The 22,183-nt window shown below is 40.6% G+C and overlaps 2 protein-coding genes across 4 annotated transcripts in view; one reads left to right on the top strand and one right to left on the bottom strand.

The window, feature by feature from the left end:
* Nucleotides 1-9,230, top strand: part of LOC115255700 (uncharacterized) — a 233,690-nt gene extending 224,460 nt beyond the window's left edge. Inside the window, exons 5-6 of the mRNA XM_062844459.1 lie at nt 8,440-8,556; nt 8,626-9,230. Of these exons, the coding sequence (XP_062700443.1) occupies nt 8,440-8,556; nt 8,626-8,743 (235 nt within the window). The 3' untranslated portion in view covers nt 8,744-9,230. The remainder of the gene's footprint in view (nt 1-8,439; nt 8,557-8,625) is intronic.
* A 9,196-nt stretch (nt 9,231-18,426) lies between these two features.
* LOC109402678 (uncharacterized) overlaps nt 18,427-22,183 on the bottom strand; it is a 176,792-nt gene continuing 173,035 nt past the window's right edge. For all 3 annotated transcript variants that reach the window (XM_062844456.1, XM_062844458.1, XM_062844457.1), the window contains exon 8: nt 18,427-21,799. In XM_062844456.1, coding sequence (XP_062700440.1) covers nt 20,330-21,799 — 1,470 coding nt within the window. In that variant the 3' untranslated portion in view covers nt 18,427-20,329. The remainder of the gene's footprint in view (nt 21,800-22,183) is intronic.

Genomic DNA, 22,183 nt, shown 5'->3' with positions numbered 1-22,183 from the left:
GTTCGTAAGACAGAAGTGGTGCAAAAAGCCAAAAGAGGGGCAAAGGATGCAAATGCCCCATGAACAGTCCCCTCCCTCACTCCCCCAATCATGGGGAGGGGGAACCATAACTCTCGAAGTACTATTTTTTTTTTTAACAAAACCATTTCATTACCCCGCGAAGAATGGCGCTTCAGCCTAGCTATTTAGCACTGCAGTTGGAGGAAGTGCCAATGCAGAACCCGTAGCTTCCGGAAAGGTAAGTCCAGTTCCCTCGGTTAAAGGGTTGGTGTCAGGCCCTACGAGCCAGTCATAAAAAGACAAGCGCGTAATCGTTGCTTTAATCAGTCTAGTCAGCTTCCCAGGAAAGCCGTTCTCGTCCATGACTTTCCATAGCTCTGAGCGGTCGATACTGTCGTATGCCGTTTTGAAGTCAATGAACAGGTGATGCGTTGGGACCTGGTATTCACGGCATTTCTGAAGGATTTGCCGTACGGTGAAGATCTGGTCCGTTGTCGATAGGCCGTCGAAGAAGCCAGCTTGATAACTTTCCACGAATTCACGACGGAAAATGATCTGGGATAGCACTCTGTAGGTAGCATTGAAAATGGTGATCGCTCGAAAGTTCTCACATTCCAAATGAACGCCTTTCTTGTGAATGGGACAGATTACCTCTTCCTTCTACTCCTCCGGTAGCTGTTCGGTTTCCCAGATCCTGACTTTCAGCTGGTGCAGACAGGTGGCCAACTTTTCTGGGTTCAAGTTGATGAGTTCTGCTGCGATACCGTCCTTACCAGCCGCTTTGTTGTTTTTGAGCTGGTGGATGGCATTCTTAACTTCCCTCAGCGTGGGAGTTGGTTCGTTCCCGTCCTCTGCTGCACCAACATAGTCATTTCCTCTGCTACCTTGATCCCCCGTGCCTACATTCTCTTCGCCATTCAGGTGCTCGTTGAAGTGCTGCTTCCACCTCACGTTTGTCCGTCAGGAGGCTCCCGTCCTTATCCCTGCAGATTTCGGCTTGCGGCACGAAGCCTTTGCGGGATACGTTGAGCTTCTGGTAGGACTTACGTGTTTCTTGTGAACGGCACAGCAGTTTCATTTCCTCGCACTCCGCTTCTTCCAGGCGGCGCTTTTTCTCCCGGAAGAGACGGGTCAGCTGCTTCCGCTTCTGTCTGTATCGCTCCACATTCTGTCGGGTTCCATGCTGCAGCATTACCGCCCGCGCTGTGTCCTTCTCCTCCAGTACCGCTCTGCGCTCCTCGTCGAACCAATCGTTTCGTCGACTCCGTTCTACGTACCCGATAGTGCTCTTGGCTGCGTTATTGATGGCTGCTTTCATTGTTTTCTAGCAGTCCTCTAGGGGGGCCACATCGAGCATACCCTCGTCCGGAAACACTGCCACGAGATTCTGCACACATGCGGTGGCGACATCCGGTTGCTTCAATCGCTCTAGAAATCAATGAGTCGTAGGCCGCTTTCGTTCGTCTACTGGTGGGCGCTAAACTTTCCAATCGTCGGTCTGAATTCCTCCTCCTGGCCTACCTGAGCGTTAAGGTCTCCTATGAAGATCTTGACGTCGTGGCTTGGGCAGCGGTCGTACTCGCGTTCGAGCTGCGCGTAAAATGCGTCCTTGTCACGTTTATTATGCTGAAGTTGAAGATTCGGCCCTTGATCCTCAACCTGCATATTCTTTCGTCGATCGGCTACTAACCGATCACGCGCCTCTACATATCGCCCATCACGATGAAAGCTGTTCCCAGCTCGCGTGTGTTGCCGCAGCTCTGATAGATGGTATGATTATCTCTAAACGTTCGCACCATGGATCCTGTCCTGCAGCGCTACGATGCCGAACCCGCGGTCCTTCAGTAGATCTTGCTTCGGAATGTTGGCTTTGCAGTCTTTTTGGGGGAATCGAAAACACTAGTTTATGATTTTTCCCGACGTTTCGGTCCGTATCGGGCCTTTTTCAAGGGTTCAATCGGTCAAGGTTTCCTAGATCGGCGAGTATGCGGGTGCTCCCAATGAAGTTTAGAGATCGTCAGTTCCACGTACCGAGTTTCCAATCGCAAGTCCTTTTTGTTCACTGGGGTCGTTGCCGTTGATCTGGGTTCGTATTATTCTGTTGCTGATTTTCCGTTACAATGATTTATTACGGTTGGCTCGTAGGGCCTGACACCAACCCCCTACTTTCCGGAGGACCATAGTGCACAGTTGAGCTTAGAGTCCTTCCCTGGCACTCGGACGTTGATTAGCCGCCCCTAACATGGGGATCAGACGCTGTAGTGAGCCGCTCTTTCTAGAGATCAGACCCCCAACCCTGTCAGCCTACGACCAAAGTTCCAACCGGGGTTGGTTACCCGATCTTCCCTACCCGAGCAGGAGAAAATAGCTGAAGAATACCAAACTCAGGTATGGATAACCGAATACCTACAACCTAAATGAGGTAAAATAGCTAAAATAATAACTGTAATACCTAAATAATAATTGGCAATTTTTTCATACAAATAGCGATTTTCCCATAGTTGAATAAAACCTCAAGCAGTCCTCAACACCAAACCAATAACTCGTCGAGGTATTTTATAAATACCTAGAAAATACCAAAATAAGTTATTTTCAAAACCTGGATAACCGACCAATACCTCATTTTGGTATGATACCTGATTTTGGTATGCTGCAGTTATGTGTCAGTTATTCGCTCCTGCTCGGGTAAGGTTGCTCATAGTTTCCGGCCGGTACCACGAGGAGGTACGGATAGGAGTTGCTGGGCAGAGGCTAGTGGATCACAATGGGATCTGTATTACGCAGCATACCCAGCCTTTACCGTGCCTACAGTCATTTTTTTCAGAGTTTCCTTCAAAATCCTATTAAACATTTCTTCAGGAATCTCTCCAGAAATTTTCAAAGATTTTTTTCTACCTCCTTTTTTCTGGAATTGAGGATGTACATATCTGAAGGAATTTTTAATGTATTTCACCAGGTATTCCTGCAGAAATTGCACCAGGAGTAGCTTCAGAACTTGTTTGAATTGTAGGAATTTTGTCCAGGAATCCCCCCAGAAAATGTTGCAGAATTTCTTCTGGAATTTCCAAAGGTATCATCAGAAGCTTTTTAAAGGATTCCTTGAGATAATCCTCCAGGAATGTTTTTTTAGAAATTCCTTCAGAGATTCTTTCAAGAATTCTTCCAACTGTTTTGTACAATTTCTGATAGAATCTTGAAAAGAATACTCCAGATTATCTAAAATAGTTTCAGCAGGAATCTCTGAAGGAATTTTTCAAGGGTCGTAGGTTCCATTCGAAGAATTTCCAAAGGAATCTCTTCTCAAATATAAGAGAAGTTTCAAAAGAAGCTTCTATGAAACTTTATGGATTTTTTTTTCCAAGAAAACCTGAAAATTCTGAAGAAGTCTCTGGAGATGTTTTAGAAGGAATTCAGGAAGGAATTTCAGAAGGAATTCGAGCAGGAATTTTTGAATATATCCCTGAAGGATTTCCTAAAGAAATATTCAGTAGAATTTCTGTGAAGTCTCAGGAAGTACACTTGCATGAATTTCTAGAGAAAGATCTTGAAGAATTTCCAAGAGGAATTATGAAAGATCGCCTTGAGTAAATAGTTGGATAAACTCCACGGGGAACCCTTTGTGGCAGGAATGCCAGATGTTTTTTTTTTTTTTAATCTGTGTCAGTATTTTCATAAATCATACATACATCATTTTGGTGAAAAATCTGTATCTCATACAAAAATAAAATGAACCCTCGTGCTCAAAAATCAGTATTTCATATAAAACGAAATCTGTACGGATGCTCAGAAATCTGTATAATACAGATAAATCTGTATGTATGCCATCCCTGCTTTGTGGACTAAAAAAAGTATATTTTCAGGACAATTTCTGGTGAACATTTGAATAAAATTTTTCAAGTATTTTCTGGAAGTATTCTTGGAGCAATCTTTGGACGTACTTCCGAAGAAATAATACATTTATTTATGTAGAGATCTCTAGAAAAATTACTTGAGATATTCCTAATTCTCAGAAGAGATGCCAGATTGATTTTTGGCTAAATGCGTAGAGCATTGGCTGGAGGAAATTTTGAAGCAAACGCTTTATAAACTCCTGTGGATATCTCTGGAGGAATTCTTGCCCGAATCACTGAAAGTGATTATGCAATAATCTCTGGAGGGATTCATAGAGAATTTTTGGATGAATCACTAAATTCCTTGACACATAACTGAAAGAAATTCTAAAGGAGTCACTGTAGAAAATTCTGAAGGAATCCCTAGGAAATTTCGAAAGGATGATCTAAACGAACCCTTGAAAAATTTCTAAAGCAATCCCTGACGGAATTCCAGAAAAAAAAAATGGAAAGCTATCTAACAGGATTCTGGGAGAAATTTCCGTAGAAATTCATGAGGAAATATCTTAAGGAAGCCCTGGATACATTTCTTTAAGAATCCCTAGAAGAATATCTGAAGAAAAGAAACCACTGGACAAGCTTCTGAAAAAAAAAACTTTCGTAGATTTTCAGGTCGAATTCATGGTGGAATTTCTGAATGAGCATGTGAAGCGATTCTGGAAGAAATCCATGGAAGATTTTTTTTTAAGAATTCCTGGGCAAATTCATGGAGGGATCTCATAAAAAAATTCTGAAGGTGTCTCTAGTAAAATCTATCAAAAGTCCCCGGAAGAATTTGTGGACGAAACGAATTTTTGACAAGTATGGAAGATTTTCTAAATAAATCCTTGGATAAATTTTTGGAGGAATTTTAAACTTTTTTTTTATTTTTTTTTTTTTAAAGAATTGCATTCTGGAGGAATCCTTGGATAATATCCTCATTCTGTTTTTTGGAAGAATGTATGAAGTTTGATGAAATTTTTAGAGGATCCTTAACCTTCCGTAACTCGCGCGGTTGACTACCTGCGTCAGCACCACGCTAATGCTGAGTACAAAAAGCGAGATTTTTTCAACGTGTTGTACAAAATATATTACGAAAAAATAATGAAGCACTGCATATGCATATTAAAATATAACATATTGTAGTGGAGCCTTACAAATGCGTAATAAATGAGGACATCACACTTGGACGAATACAACACAGAACATATATTTTGCCCTGTTACCCTATTGAATAACAATTTCCAATCACAGGATGACGTGGTTTCATAAATGTTGTTGGTCCATCAGTCAATCCTGTAATCGTATTTTGTCTGGCAGGTTGCCTTTCGTTCGCAGCATTAGTTGCTTTCATAGCTTGAGTTTTGTCTAGGATTTCTAATCCTAAGGGGGCATCCCGATTCGGGTTTCATCACTAGAGTTCTATAACTTGAAGTCTGTGCCAGGGAAAGGTTTCCATCTCTAGTACTTAATCACGGCCCGAAATGGCCTGAATGTTGGCAATCGAAATAGGATTGCGGGCCTCTATTCTGCTGGAGCCCTATAAATGCGCATTAATTCTAGGGAAATATTTACAAGTTAAAATAGCACATTTCTCCAGGTCTCCAGATAGCCTAGTGGGTAAGGCTATGGATCGCCAATCCGGAGACGGCGGGTTCGATTCCCGTTCTGGTCGGGTAAATTTTCTCGACTCCCTGGGCATAGTGTATCATTGTACTTGCCTCACAATATATAAATTCATGCAATGGCAGGCAAAGAAAGCCCTTCAATTAATAACTGTGGAAGTGCTCAAAGAACATTAAGTTGAAGCGAGGCAGGCCAAGTTCGAGTGGGGACGTCGAGCCATAAAGAAGAGAGAAGAAGCACATTTAACACATAAATAAAACTTGTAATAAATACAACAGCGCGATCGCTCGAGGGTTAATAGGAAATTCTGGATCAAATTTCAGGAGAATTTCTGAACTACTCAAGATGTCTTAAAAAACTTTCAAAAATCCGTTAGAGATGAAAGGAGTTCCTGGAGGACTTTCTAATGCAACCCATGGCGAAATTACGGAAGAAATCCAAGGAAGAAATTTATAATCAAATTTCTGCGCTGATCTCCAAAAAAATGAAAAAAAAAAAAACAAAAAGAAACTATGAATTTCCCAAAGTAAAGGAAAGAATTTCTGAAGAATCATTGAGTTCATGTCTGGCAGAGTTTCTTAAAAATTCCCTGGATTTGTTTTGAAGATTTGGCATTCTTTCAAGCCAGATTTTTTAAAGGAATCTCTCAAGGATTTCCGAAGCAATCTATGCAAGATTTTCTAAAAATATTCTCTTGAGAAATTTTGGAGGAATACCTAGTAAAATAATCCCTTAAAGGAACTGAATTCCTAATTCCTGGAGAAAATTTACGAATGAATCTTCGATAGATTTTTTCAACGAGCTCATAGAGGAATTTCTGGAGGAATTTGTGGGATAGCGCTTGAATAAATTTGTGAAGAAATCTTGAGAAAGGGAAATTTCCAATAGATATGGAAGCACAAACAACTGTAATATTGTAACACTGAGTAATATATTTGAATAAAAGCATGAAATGCGCTCACCATTAAGTTGCATGTACCTCCAGCGTACACAGTATTTGCCACGTGACGCTTTGGCTCGGTATAACCTCCACCTGTGAAGCTACCGAGCACAAAATTTAATCATCCACGACGTCCAAGTTTTTACTTTTCGCGAACCGAACCCTCGCGAAAACACGATATCTAAAGGCGAAACTTACAACCTGCATGTTGAATCCCCAAGCGACAGACGGGTAGAAGTGTAGAATTAGCCTTAGTTAAAATGGGTTACGTACAAATAGGCTGAATTACGAAAGGCTGAAATAACAAAAGGCTGAAACATGAATGGCTGAAATTACAAAAGGCTGAATGCATCAAAAGGCTGAAATAACATAAGGCTGAAATAGTGGTTTGACTAGTTTTCAAACGTATTTGCTTGTTGGTCGATTACCCAGCCGTGGCACTTGTATTGGTTTTGCTTGAGCTTGACAATTGACCGTCCCTTAGTTTATGATTGGCCAAACTAAGCCATTTTGGAGGAACATGCTTCAGTTACTATGTTTTGAATCAGAAAGTTTTACGACTGGTTATAATCCTATGGATTATTGAACGCCTACATTACTAAGACAGTATTTTTCAAAAAAATAGCATATATTTCAAAGAGGGGAAAATCTCAGATGATATTGTTAGTAGCCGTAATGACAACAATCTTCAAAACAACATGACTCGAAAGAATAGCTCATGTCTAAAGAAGGAAAAATCAACGATATGAATATTATCAGTTCCTTTTTGCGTTCGTTGGTAATATGCACCAGTAGAGCCTCTTCACTAAGCTCAGTTTCGACACTAATGCCCATGCTGAGGGTTAAGCGGCGTTCGGACCAGGAACTTTATGAAAATTTTCTTGACGCCCTTTGGCATTGGGTATCTTCGTACCTGTTACACGATATGCCAAAGCTAGAAGCAGGCTTGATCTTAGTTCGGGCGTTACTCCAAGAAAAGGAAGAAGTGCTGTAACTTAAATATGCATTTTCATATTTTCAGTCTTTGAATTTTCAGCCTTTTGTAATTTCAGTCTTATGTTACACTTTCTTGATTTCAGCCTTTCGTATTCAGCCTTTTGTGCATTCAGCCTTTTGTGCATTCAGCCTTTTGAAATTCAGCCTTATGTTACCATCCCGTTAAAATACACAGGAATACAAAAAACCAAAATTAAAACATATATTTCTATCTTTCTTGATTAGTTCAGCTGCGATATCATCCTTACCACTTTACCAGCTGCTTTGTTGGTTTTGAGCTGGTGAATGACATCCTTGACATCCCTCAGCGCGCGAGTTGGATCATTTATGTCCTCCGTTGCACTGACATAATTATTTTATCCGTTGCTTTGGTCTCCCGTGTCAATGATTCTCCACGCTATTCAGATGATCATCGAAGTGCTGCTTCCACCTTTCAATCAACTCGCGTTTGTCGGTCAAAAGGCACCGTCCTTATCAAGACGCATTACGGCTTGCAGGACGAAGATGTTGCGGGATGCTTGAAAGTCTCTTTAATAAATACAAATCAATCAATCAAATGTTGCGGGATGCGTTATTGCTAGAACATTGAGATCTAGGTTTCGAAAAAGTCCTACAACCCCTTAAACCGTTCGATTGAAGGTGACTCTAGAGCCATGCTGCCTTGTAGTCTGTTTAGGTATATGTACAACAACCGACTTCTACGCGTGGAAGTGTATTCTTCATTCGACCGTCTGCAATAATCGTTATTTTCGCATCGTTGCCTCTCGATTTAGTGCTTTCGATAAACAGGAGAATGACCTTGAAGCGGAAAATTTAATATGTTTTAATGGCTTCATTTTAATGACCCTCTTTAAATCCATTTTATCGACGATAAATTCATACTGGGGCACAATCTGCTTTGCTTAGGGTTCTATATGCACTCCCTTGTTATTTCCAAATTGTAATATAGTCTAAGATTTACACTCAAACTGATACTTTTGCCTTTTTCTTCAATTTTCAATTGAACAGCGACCAAGTGTGCCTCCCTACGGCTGCCTATCGGAGATTCATCGGCATGGACGATTGGTGCCAGAGCAACTGCCTCCGTTATCCACCCAACTGTCCAGAATCGGTGTGCCATTGCCCGTAAGTATCATTCCTCTTCTGGAACTCCTATGTCTATATGTAACTCACTGTTCCTGTTTACTTTTTCAGTCAAACATGTGAAGCCATCGGTGAAATTGAAGGCCGCGAGGGGGCCGACGTGTACTGTATGGACGAATGCCTCACGTACAAGTCCAAGTGTCCAACGGACCGGTGTCACTGTTACTAGAGAAGGAATCCCTAGGACAGTTCGATCGAGACCATGGAAATGCTCAAACGGAATTCGTTTTGGATTGGACGCCCTGGAACCGGTGGTGGTCGATACCAACGGTATTTTTTATGTTTTGTTATTTCAACCAGACGACTTGACCCGAGAAGACACGCAGAGACAGAAAGAGAGAGAGGAGTGAAACTTGCCGATCCTTATTTTTTAGTTTATTCCACGTGGGTGGGGGACGTTGGGTGACAAGTCCTATACGAAGCAATGTAAATGACACGAGGAAATTATAGAAGAAATCGGTTGTACATTTTACCTAGTTGTGAATGAGAGTTTGCAGATAGAGAGAGAGAAAGAGCGAGAGAGACAGAGGGGTGTAACATGATGCGAAGAAAAACTAGCACATTGTGTAAAATGAAGACTAACTGTAACTGTTTGTGTAAATGTTCCCATTTCCTGTACATGAATTTTGCTCAAATAAAATGTGTGTATAAATGATGACTTACTTGTCTGACAATTATCCATTTACTATGTTTAAGCTTATTTTCACGAATAAGAAGTTTTATTAGGTAAAGTATGTGATCATTTCTAACTACCCAAAATGAGCTTGGTGCGGAACGATATGTGATGAATCTACACAGATGCCAACGACGTGCGCCTCAAAACTCTGCCAGCATCTCTAATTAGACAGAGTATGATTAAGTGATTTACCATGAATGAAAAGAAAAGTACTGTAGTTGAGAATGCCAGAATACGGTTTTCTGGAGAAACTGAATATGTTGATTAAAAAAATGGTTGGGACTCAACCCAAAACCCTACCAAGCAAGGTGGTAATAATGGCTGGTAGGTTGGAATACCCAGGGAAAGATTTTTATTCCTGGAGGGTGAAGAAAAGTAAACTTTAAATTTTGAGGAAACCTTTGTGTATACCCAAGGAAGATGCAATTTTGATAGCTAAGTAGTTTTTTGTGGCAATACTTCCGGAAATTCATCCACAAAATCTTCCCAGAACTCCCCCAGATGTTTCACTTATATTTTTTCCAGAAATTTCATGTAGAGTTTTTTATGTTTTTCCAGTTTTCTTCAAGAAGGTTCTAGATAAAATCAGGAATTCATCTAAATGTTACTCTGTAAATTGTTCTATTTAGACTTAAATCTAGAAATAAATTACGATACCTACTCGAGAAATATTATAAAAATGCTTTCAAAAGATCCTTCAGAGGTCCTTCTGAGATTTTTTTTCCAGATTATCTTACAAAAGTTCTTTTAATTTTTTCCCGCAGTTTCTTCGAGAATACATTACAGAATTTTCCCAAGAAATTCTTCCACAATTTTTTTCTGAGGTTTTTTTTATTTAAAGTTTGCCCAGGAATTGTTTCAGGAGTCCCCTGGGAATTCTTGCAGATATTCTTGCAAATGATCTTTCAGGAATTTTACCAAGCTGTCTTCGGGAGTATCTTCTAGAAGTTCATTCATATTTTTAAAAACGTTCTTTTATTCAAATGTTTATCCATTAGAGTGGGTCATCGTTTATATGGAAAAGTGAAAAATTCAATGGTATCCCATCAGATCAAAGCTTTTTTGATCCCATTTCAGGACCCAAATAAGTGTGCAAAATTTGGGCACGATCGATTATGTCTACGTTTTGCGCATCGCGTTTGAAGTTTGTATGGGGTTTTACATGGGAAAACACACTTTTTTGCATTTCTCTCATAACAAGCTCGTATTTTTCTAAAACCATGTAACCGATAAAGTGAAAACATAGCCTAGGGTGTCCTGAAAAACTTTGTCGAAGACCGCGAAGTGATCTGATGCTTATGAAAAAAAGTTATAGCGTTGGCATTGCTCGGCGAAACATCATGATTTTGTTGCTATTGTTATTCCTTTACATGTTAAAACATAAACACATGCATGCAATTCTTTGGTTATAACTATTTTCACAAGCATCGGATCGCTTTGCGGTCTTCCACAAAGTTCTTCAGAACATCCTAGACTATCATTTACAGTATTGGTTAAAAAGTTTCAGATAAAATTTTTCAACTTATGGCTAAAATGCAAAAAAGTATGTTTTCTCATACAAAATCCCATACAAATTTCAATTGCAATGCGCAAAGTGTAGACGCAACCGATCGTGCTCAAATTTTGCACAGATACTCAGGACCCGAAACGGAACCAAAAAAGCTTTGATCTGAGAAAACGCTTCCGATGACCCACACTATTATCCATATGTTTTTACAGGAATTCTTAGAGAAGCTCCTCTAAGAAATCTAGATATTTCTACGGAAATTCCGCGCAAAATTGTGTCTGGATTTATTTCAGAAGTTCCTCCGGAAATCCATTCATAACCTCCTTGCTTATTTCTTCAGAAAGTACTTCCAGTTATGCACAGTTCCTCCAAAAAATATTTCTCAATGTCCCCAAGAATTTCTCAGACTATCTTCTAAAGCTTTCCTAAGAAGTTTTTGCCAATGTTCTTCGGGAATTTTTTGGTGTTTTTTGGATAATTGATGTAATCGTTCGAGAGTTCTTCTCGAAGTTCCTTTGAAATTTCTTCTAATTTTTTAACTTTCTTCTAAGGAGCCTTTCAAACCATTTGTCCATAAATTCTTCCAAAAGTTCATTCAATTGTTTCTTCTTCAGGAATTTATCCATATGTTTTTAAAGGAATTCTTCCAGAAGCGAGTCCTCCGGAAATTTCTAGACATTTCTGCGGAAATTCTGGAGTTCTTCCAAAAATTTCTATGAGAATTTTTCCAATAATACTTCCAGTTATACACAGCTTCTCCAAAAATTGTTTCTCAATTTACCCCGAAACTTCTTCCAGATATCTTTTAGCAATTTCTTTAGTATTTTTTCAGAAAATTTCCCAAGAATATTTTCCAACACATTCCTATGGGCATTCTTCCAAAAATTTCCGGGGGAATTCGTGGCAATGTTCCTCGAGAACTCTTACAGATGTTTCGTGGAAATTTTTCGTAAAAAGTCCTCCGAATGTTCTCCTTGAAGTTCTTTTGAAAATTCTTCCAAAAAATTCTCTAGAAGTTCTTGGAAATCCTTTCAGGGTTTTTTTCAGAAAATTTCATTAAACAATTTATCTGTGGGTATTCACTATTGTTCCGAATTTTCATCCAGGAGTTCTAGAAATTCCATCGGAATTCAACAATTTGTAGCGAAAATATTCCAGAAGATTCTTTGAGAGCTTTTTCAAACGTTTCTCCAAATATTCCTTGAATCTTGGAATTCTTCCAGAAGTTTTGCCAGAAACTCTTTTAAAATCCAAAAACTATTCCTCAAACTTCAACGAGAATTCTTCCACAAGTTCATCGAGAAAATGTTCCAGCAAGAGTTATGGGAATTCTCCCAAGAATAACATTTGGAATTTTTCAAAGCGGTTCAGTGGGATTTCTTTCAGGAATTGCACTGAGATACTTTCTGGAAGTATCTCCGTGAATGTTTCTTAAAGTTTCTTCAGGAATTTTCCAGCAGTTCCTTGCAGGATCTTCTTCGGAAATTTTTTTTCTAGAAGTTCTATCGGGAATTCTTCCAAAAACTTCTGCGGTAATTATTCCAGAAGTTCATTGGGAAATTGGTTCAGGAAGAATTAATTCTCCCAGAAATCTTAATTGGGAATCCGTCACAGCGCGGCTGTGGGATTTCTCCTAGTGGTTTGAGATGGTTGGCATTGAGATATTTTCTGGAAATTTCCCCGAAAAAGTTTCCCAAAGTTTTTTCAGGAAATTTCCATCTGTTCCACTCAAAGTTGTCCTTCGAGAATTTTTCTCCGCAATGCCTTTTAGATACCCTTCCTGGGATTTCTTTTCTAAAAGATCCTCCATTTTGTTTTCAAAAGTTCCTTAGAGAACTCTTCCAAACTTTTCGGAAACTTTGCGAAAAGTTCCTTTGGGGATTCTTTTAGAAGTTCATGGCAAGCTCTTCCTGAAATTCCTTAGTAGGTTCTTCGGAAAATTGTTCAAAAAATTTATTCGGGAAATTTTTCAATAAGTTCCTCTGAAAGTTTTTCAGAGCGTTGCTTTGTAAATTCTTACAAAAGATTCCTGGAGTTTCTGCCGGGAATTCTATCAGAAGTTCGTTAGAAATTTTTTTGAAAACTCGCCGAAAAAACCGAGAAGTTCCTTTGGGAGCTTTTTAATATATTTGTCTAGAATTTCTTCCAGAATTAACCAGTAATTCTTCATAGATTTCTGTGGAAAATTCTTCCGGGGGGTTTTCCAACAAATTTTTCAGTTGTTTCGTTCGAAAACTTTTCGCGTAATTCTCAGAGAATTCATCCAGTAGATCCTTCAATAGTTTTTCCGATAATTTTCTAGAAGTTCTACCGGAAGCCAAAAACTCCTGTAAGATTTCGTTCAGAATTTCATCGAAAACAATCTTCTAGAAGGAGTGTATGAGAGTTCTTCCAAAAATTTCCCAAAAATGTTTGAAAAGCGTCAGAGCGCCGTTGAGGGATTTCTTTCAGGAGTTACACTGAGATACCTTCTGGCACTTTCTTGGAAAATGTTTGCAAAAGTTCTTTCAGGAATATTTAAACAGTTGATTTAGATTTTCTCTGAGAATTTCAACTCGTGATTATTTAGGAAGGTTTTCCATTTTATTTAAAGTTCCTCAGATTCTTCCAACAGTATCTTCGAAAACTATTCCGGAAGTTCCCCTGGGGTTTCTTCAAGAGGTTCATCGAAAACTGTTTCAGAAGTTCCTTCGTGAGGTAAAATTTCCCAGGAAAATTTCTTAAGAAGTTTCTTTGGGAATTCTTCCAGGAGTTGTTTTGGGAATTCATCAGAACTTGTTCAAAAAATTCTCTCAAAAGTTTGCCGGAATTTCTAAAAGAAAATTTTCAGATTTTTTAAAGAAATTCTTTCGGGAATTATTTCAGACACTCTCCGGGGCATTGCTCGAGTTTCTCCGTTAAAACTTCCAAATATTCAACCGGGAAATCTTTTATTTTTATAGGGTTTCTACTCTGAAGATTAGTTCAAAAGATTTTTCCATAAGACCATTAAAGTAAATTTCAAGAAATGCTATTCAAGGATAGTAATTCTTGCATGAAATGCTGGAAGAATGTCCAAAGAAACCCCTGAAAAATCTACAAAAGAAAAACTATAGAGATATCGTTGGAAGAAATACAAGAAGGAAGCATTTAAAAAAAACTGCCTTTTTGGAAAAAAACGTCTTAAAAAAATAGTAAGAAATTCTGAAGAAATCTTTGAATGCATCCTGTCAGGATTCTCTTTAGAATCCTCTCAAAATTCTCTCCAGAATTCTCTCCAAAATTCACTCCAGAATCCTCTCAGGATTCTCTCAGTATTTTTCCAGAATTCTCCCAGGATTCTCTCCAGGATTCTCTCAGGATTGTCTCCAAAATCATCTCAGGACTCTCTCCGGAATCCTCTCAGGATTTCTTCCTAAATCTGCCCAGGATTCCCTCCATGCCCTGATAAATTCTCTTCTGAATTTCTTTAAGAGTTCTCTTCAGGATCCCCTCAAGATTCTCTTCGATGTCCCCTGAGGATTCATTCCAAAACCCAATGAGAATTATCTCCAGAATCCGCCCAGGATTAATTAATTTCCAGAATCTGGCAGGAAATCCTTCCAGAATTATTCCTATAACTCACTGAGGAACTTTACAAAGAACTGCTCTTTGAAGTAATTATTTTTTTAATATTTCTCCAGGCATAATTCAAACGAGATTATTCAAATTATTCCTACAGGGTTTATTCCAAGAACTTTTCCATCAAAAAATCCCTTCAGGATTTTTTTTCCAAACTACCAACAGATTACTTCCGAGAATCCCACCATAAATTCTTGTCAGGATACTTTCGGTGGTAATTTTTCCAACCATCTCTACAAAATTCTTTCAAAAATTTCTTCGGCATGTCTCCTTATTTTTTCAGGAATTATTTCAAAAAAGAAGTCTTGTTTCGGAATTTTTCTTCCATCAATAAACACCTCCAGAAATTCTTTCGAGAATCTCCAAAGGAATATACAATCATTAATTCCTGCAAGGGTACTTTCAGTAATTCTTCCAACGATCTTTAAAGATGTGCATTCAAAGATTTCATCAGAATTTCTTACTATTTTTTTAAGACGTTTTTTTTCCAAAAAGGCAGTTTTTTTTTAAATGCTTCCTTCTTGTATTTCTTCCAACGATATCTCTATAGTTTTTCTTTTGTAGATTTTTCAGGGGTTTCTTTGGACATTCTTCCAGCATTTCATGCAAGAATTACTATCCTTGAATAGCATTTCTTGAAATTTACTTTAATGGTCTTATGGAAAAATCTTTTGAACTAATCTTCAGAGTAGAAACCCTATAAAAATAAAAGATTTCCCGGTTGAATATTTGGAAGTTTTAACGGAGAAACTCGAGCAATGCCCCGGAGAGTGTCTGAAATAATTCCCGAAAGAATTTCTTTAAAAAATCTGAAAATTTTCTTTTAGAAATTCCGGCAAACTTTTGAGAGAATTTTTTGAACAAGTTTTCTTAAGAAATTTTCCTGGGAAATTCTACCTCACGAAGGAACTTCTGAAACAGTTTTCGATGAACCTCTTGAAGAAACCCCAGGGGAACTTCCGGAATAGTTTTCGAAGATACTGTTGGAAGAATCTGAGGAACTTTAAATAAAATGGAAAACCTTCCTAAATAATCACGAGTTGAAATTCTCAGAGAAAATCTAAATCAACTGTTTAAATATTCCTGAAAGAACTTTTGCAAACATTTTCCAAGAAAGTGCCAGAAGGTATCTCAGTGTAACTCCTGAAAGAAATCCCTCAACGGCGCTCTGACGCTTTTCAAACATTTTTGGGAAATTTTTGGAAGAACTCTCATACACTCCTTCTAGAAGATTGTTTTCGATGAAATTCTGAACGAAATCTTACAGGAGTTTTTGGCTGCCGGTAGAACTTCTAGAAAATTATCGGAAAAACTATTGAAGGATCTACTGGATGAATTCTCTGAGAATTACGCGAAAAGTTTTCGAACGAAACAACTGAAAAATTTGTTCTGTGTTTCTGGAGAGAATCCTGACAGGATTCTGGAGAGAATCCTGACAGGATTCTGGAGAGAATCCTGACAGGATTCTGGAGAGAATCCTGACAGGATTCTGGAGAGAATCCTGACAGGATTCTGGAGAGAATCCTGACAGGATTCTGGAGAGAATCCTGACAGGATTCTGGAGAGAATCCTTAAAGGATTCTGGAAAGAATCCTTAAAGGATTCTGGAAAGAATCCTTACAGGATTCTGGAGAGAATCCTGACAGGATTCTGGAGAGAATCCTGACAGGATTCTGGAGAGAATCCTGACAGGATTCTGGAGAGAATCCTGACAGGATGAGAGGATTCCGGAGAGAATCCTGAGAGGATTCCGGAGAGAATCCTGAGAGGATTCCGGAGAGAATCCTGAGAGGATTCCGGAGAGAATTCTGAGAGGATTCCGGAGAGTATCCTGAGAGAATTCCGGAGAGAATCCTGAGAGGATTCCGGAGAGAATCGTGAGAGGATTCCGGAGAGAATCCTGAGAGGATTCTGGAGATAATACTGAGAGGACTTTGGAGAGAATCCTCAGACGACTTTGGAGATAATCCTGAGAGAGTTCTTGAGTGAGTAATGAGAGGATTCTGGAGAGAATCCTGAGAGAATCCTGGAGAGAATCCTGGAGAGAACCCTGAGAGGATTCTGTAAAGTATCCTGAGAGAATTCTAGAGAAAATATTGAGAGGATTCTGGAGAGATTGCTGAGAGGATGACAGAGAAAACCAAAAGAAGATTTAGAAGAAATCTGGAAAGAATCTTGAGAAGATTCTAGGGAGAATGTTGGGCGGATTTTGCAGAGAACCCTGATAGGACTCTGGAGAGAATCTTGAGCTGATTCTGTAGTGAATCCTGAGGGGATTATGAGAGGATTCATGAGACGATCCTTATAGGACTCTGGAGAGAATCCAGAGAGGATTCTCGAGAGAATCCTTAGTGGATTATGGAGAGAATTCTGGGAGAATATTTGAGAGAATTTTGAGAGAATTCTTGAGAGAATCCTGAGAGAATACTGAGAGGATTCTGGAGAGAATCCTGAGAGGATTCTTGAGAGAATCCTGAGATGATTCTTTAGAGAATACTGAGCGGGTTTGGAGAGAATCCTGAGCGAATTCAGGAGAGAATCCTGAGAGGACTCCAAAGAGAAAAGCGAGAGGATTTTGAAAAAAGTCCTAAGTGGATTCTGGAGAGAATCCTAAGTGGAGTAAATCGTTAGTGGGTTTGAAGAGAATCCTCAGTGCATTCTGGAGATAATCCTGAGAGAGTTCTTGAAAGAATTCTAGGAGAGTCCTTGAGAGAATCCTGAGAGGTTTCTGGAGAGATTCCAGAGATGATTCTGGAGAGAATACTGAGAGGATTCTTGAGATAATCCTTAGAGAGATCTTGAGAGACTTCTGAATGGATTCTGAAGAGAACCGTGAGCGGATTCAGGAGAGAATCCTGAGAGGACTCCAAAGAGAATCCTGAGAGGATTCCAAAGAGAGACCGGAGAGGATTCTGAAAAGAATCCCAAGTGGATTCGGGAGTAAATCGTTAATGAATTTTGAAAAGACTCCTCAGTGCATTCTGGAGAGAATCCTTAGGGGATTCTGGAGAGTATCCTCAAGGGTTTCTGAAGAGAATCTTTACGGGATTCTGGAGAGAATCCTCATGGCATTACTGAGAGAATCCTCAGGATTTTGTGAAAAGAATACTCATGGCATTCTGAAGAGAATCTTTAGATAGAGCATTCAAGACAAAATCCTCACGGCCCTCCGGGAGAGAACTCTCAGAGCATTTTGAAGAGATTCTCAGAGACACCCCGGAGAAAATCCTCAGAGCGTTCAGGAGAGAATCATCAGAGTTTTAAAGAAAATTTTCAGGGCATTCCGGAGAGAATTTTTCAGAAAATTTTGAAGAGAGTCCTCAAAGGATTCTATAGAGAATCCTCAAGGGATTCTGGAGAGAAACCTCAGGGAATTATGGCAAGATTCTTCAGGGGATTCTGGGAAAATCATCAGGAAATACTGGAAGGAATCGGCATTTGATTCTAGAGAGAATTCTCAGAGCATTCTGGAGACAATCTTCAATGGATGCTGGAAAGAATCTTCAGCGGATTCGGGAGAGAATCCTTAGTGGAATCTGGTGGAAATCTTTAAGGGATTCCGAAGAGAATCCTCGGGGATTTCTGGAGAGAATCCTCGGGAGATTCTGCTGGATAGTATCCTCAGGGCAATCTGGAGATAACCCTCAGGGGATTCTGGAGAGAATTTTCAGGGATTTTGCAGAGAATCTTCAGAGAATTCTGGTGAGACCCCGCAGCGAGTTTTGGAGAGAATCCTCATAATTCTTAGAGGATTCTGTAGAGAGTTCCCAAACGATTCTGGGGGCGAATCTTCATAGGTTTCTGGTGCGAATCCTCAAGAGATTCTGCCTTCCAGTGCCTTTCAAAGTTTCACATTCTTTGAATGTGGATTTCTCGAGAGTTAATGCTAAGAAATGCACTGCAGCTTAGCTTGCCAGAATACATGGTTTTCTGACAAAACTGATTAGGTCGCCCTATTTGCTAGGTTCGACCCCCACCCACTTAATTCATTCTTGAGGGATACATTTGGGACAGTTTTAGACCAATAGAAAACTCATGGCGGTTTACGTTCGCCATTTTCGCACATTTGTTTACATCTTTCTCTGTCTGTTTGTTTTTATTCAGAATTTCTACACATTATTACAGTTGGTTGGCTCAGGCGCCCATTCGTTTCGTTTCGTTCGTTTTTTTTTCTTCTTCTAAAGTTAGTTGAGTGTTAGTTGCTTTCCACATCATTGCCTTGATTGGTGGAAGGCCGATCGTCTCTGGTCAAATCTGGACCTGCAGCAAAGTCGAACTCTCTAGAGTTCGTTTGCCGATGAAACGAGGCTGGACCGCGGCTGCGACTTTGTTGGGGCCGTAAGCTTCCGAGTCCCTTTTCCGAGTTCAGAATGGCTGTCACACGTCTGGTTGGAGACTGTTTTTTTTTTCTTTGTTTGTGTTTGTATAAGTTACATTGAGCTTTGACTTGGTTTATTTTTCACGTTTCAGCATGTCCCACTGTGTTTTAGGAAGCAACCCTGTGCTGCATTGTTTTGTTTGTTTGTTTACATACATCAGGAAAGTTTTGAACTTGTTTGTAATTGTAATGTAAGTGAATTAGTAAGTGTTGTTTGCTTAAGATTTTCGGTTGTTATTAAGTTGCGGGAGTCGGGAGTACAACCACTGAAGTATTTGCCATTTGTCTTTTTTTTTGTTTCGTTTACGCATTAAGAGTGAGTATAATTAGTTGGTTGGTTGAATGATTGGCTTTCTTATCTTCTTCTAAATTGGGTATCGTGTTTACACGTTCGAATGCTCGGCACTCTTCCCGTTCGCGCAGTCTTCTCATTCTCTCGCATCGCACTCATGCTCTATCATCAGACTTTTAAAAAATCTAAGAACTTTAATAAGACCAAAGCGCAATAACGATCTCCGCAGGCTACTGCGATCACTGGCATCGCCCACATATGACAGATGGCTGCGATTAGGTGATGACACTGCTTGCATCGGCCTACTTCGATGTGGCAATAATATTACTAATAAACGACAATAACCAAAACGAAGCCTACTTTGTTTTTTTTATCTAAATAAAATAATGGTTCAGCGAACACGTGGTTTTGTTGCCAATTTAAAGCTAAGGGTAGTTAACAATTGCTAAATAAATGGTTTTACTCCAACGCGGCTTTTAGGTCCCTTCTAGGAAATTCCTCCTGCTGTCACAAATCGAGGGAGCGGCTCTCCCCGGCGCCCGCAAACAAACTAATCAATATGGCGTACGATTTCTGATTTCTTTTTACCTTATAACTTTCGTGCACTGCATTTTTTTTGTAAGATAAATAGTTTGTGTGTGTGTGATGTTTATATATTACTAATTAAATCAGGATCTCAATATTTACGTCGTTTTGTTTGTAAGAAGATAGATGAACGGGTCTACTCCGCTTGGCATAATGCCATGTGGCATACGGTTGTTTGACATAATGGTCTTTTGACATAATAGTCGTTAGACATAACAATAACTGAAGTAGCATCTATCATTTTCATGTCATTTTAGTGTCAAACGACTACAATGGAAAACGATTTTATACCTTACGGAGTAGACCCAGAAAAAACGAGTCGACCTGTATGGCTTTGCAAGAACTAGGTTATGTTGGAACTTATAACCATCCAACAGGCCGAATCAATCGAAAGTAAAGAAGGTCAAGTAGTTCGAACCTCGTTTTTTTGGGGTCAGCAATTTCTTAATACTGGTTCTGCTTGTTGTTTTGCTTTATTCTGTCAAATTTACTCTCAGGACTTGCCAGTCCGAATATCAAAAATTTAAGAACATGAAAACTGTTGGAAACTTGTTGTCGTTAGTTTGCTTCTTAACGCTAATCTTGCACATGCTCGTCACGATTATTCTCATAAAAAAAAAAGTTACACAAGACCGTTTTTGCCGTTTGCCCCGCTTCGTGGCGACGATGACACAAACACATTCAAAGTAATTTACCTGCGTGCAGAGGCGTCGCCGCCTACTTGTGTTGGTGATGGTGCTGCTGGCGCCGCTGGCTGTGATGCTTGCAGTGGTCGGCTCGACGCAGAACTTCCGCGTACGACAGGTCCAGTTTCTTCAGTTTGTGCAGATCTTGGCTGGCGGAGGAGGGCTTGAACTGGACAACGGCGTCGCCGTTTTCGTCCGTGAGGTCAGCGAACCGGTTGCTGCTGGCACTTCCGGCGGAGGTGTTCCGATTGGCACTGCTGCTGCAGCTGGCGGTTGAGCTGCGGAAGTTTTGGCCGCTGCGTTGCGAGGAAGAGTTCGGGGTTGGAGAGTTGACGCTGCGGTTGTAGATGGTCATGGAGTTGCCGTTCCACTCGGAAGCTACCGTAGCTGTGGAAGCGGAGGAGTTGGCAGCGGTGGCAGGGCTTGCCACTGGTTCGTTCGGGTTCCAAGGGCGGTACGAACTGCGTCCTTTCTTGCCGGTGCTGGTGTAGACCCGTGGAGGAGTTGGCAGGGCAATTGGAGAGTCGGAGCGATCCAGGTTATCTCCACGGTTGCGACGGCGACGGGACTTCTTCTTGTTGACGCCCACGGCAACGCTGAGATATTCCAAGGGCTGGCGCTTGTACGGCGTCAAGATTCGGCCGTCAGGTAACGCAGCCACTCCTACCGGAGGCTTGTTCTCCTGCTCGCCGTGCTTCTCCGCGTACTTGGTCTGCTTCTCGATCTTCTTCCGCTCCGACTTGGTGATGCACTCGGACATGGCAAATGACTGTTCGGAAACAGCCGACGAAATCACGCTCTGGGTATCGTCGCCAAACTCGCTCGGGGGTTCATCATTGGCCGGTGTCACCGGCGGTACCTTAGGAGCCGTCGCAGCCTTCGCTGTTGGCGGATTCTGGTCATCCAACAACGGTAACTGTTCTCCTTCGTCACGGTTATTGGCCGCCTTCTTCAGGATGGTGAAGATCTCCCGGAACAGCTCTCGATGCGAAGGGCTGAACCGGAACCTAGAGTCGATCACCGTCTGGTCCTCATAAATGCTGAATTTGCAGTTCTCGTCGGCAATCGTGCACAGGAAGTTCCTAGGACCTTCATCGGTCTGCGTTGCCTTGTTACTGATCTCGTCCGAGAACCCGGAACTGGTGGTCTCCGCTTCGGAAAAGTCCGTCGGAGTTCGGAGGCCAATCTTCCGCCTCGTTCCATTGCTGCTCTGATCGTCCTTCTTGCTGCCATCTTCGTCCGTGAACTTGGTGTTCAACGAACTGAAATCGCCCGATCCGAGCTCTTCATGAGGATGCTGAGAAACCGCTCCGTCCATGGGCTGCTGCTGCAGTTGCGGCTGCCCGGACGAAGCATTCGTAGCTGGTCCACTACTCTGCTTCCGAGTCACCGAATTCCTCTGCACCTCCAGTAGCGCTTCATATTTCGCCACCAGCTCCCGGTATGGATTGTTCGAGCTAGCTCCCGACAGATCCAAGGTATCTGGCTTAGGAGAAGTAGTCTGCAAAGAAAGTCAGGTTAGTCTCCACTCAAACAGGCGAACGCAGCATGCTTTGCTTTTGTACAGGAGAGAGAAAAGGACAGAGAGATGCGCTGCTGCTGGCTTCGACTGTGTTTACAATTCTCTACAAACTAAAAAGGACAGCTGCAGCAAATAAAGAACGTTTGTACAAATGTCAAAAGATTCTATTTCAGGCAAGATTACAACCAAGCTTTTTAACATTAACGTATTAGTATGCTGAATTTGACTCTAACTACTTAAATACATCGAATGTCTTTTGCGTATATCTACAGTAAAACTGGTTTCCGAAAAAATACGACTTTATAAAAATATCACATTAGTTTTCCGCTCCAAAATCGTATCCTAAACTGTCAATAAATAAGT

Source organism: Aedes albopictus, chromosome 1 (genome assembly GCF_035046485.1).
Source record: "Aedes albopictus strain Foshan chromosome 1, AalbF5, whole genome shotgun sequence".
In the NCBI taxonomy this organism is placed as follows: domain Eukaryota; kingdom Metazoa; phylum Arthropoda; class Insecta; order Diptera; family Culicidae; genus Aedes; species Aedes albopictus.
This window is presented reverse-complemented; position numbering and strand designations above follow the sequence as displayed.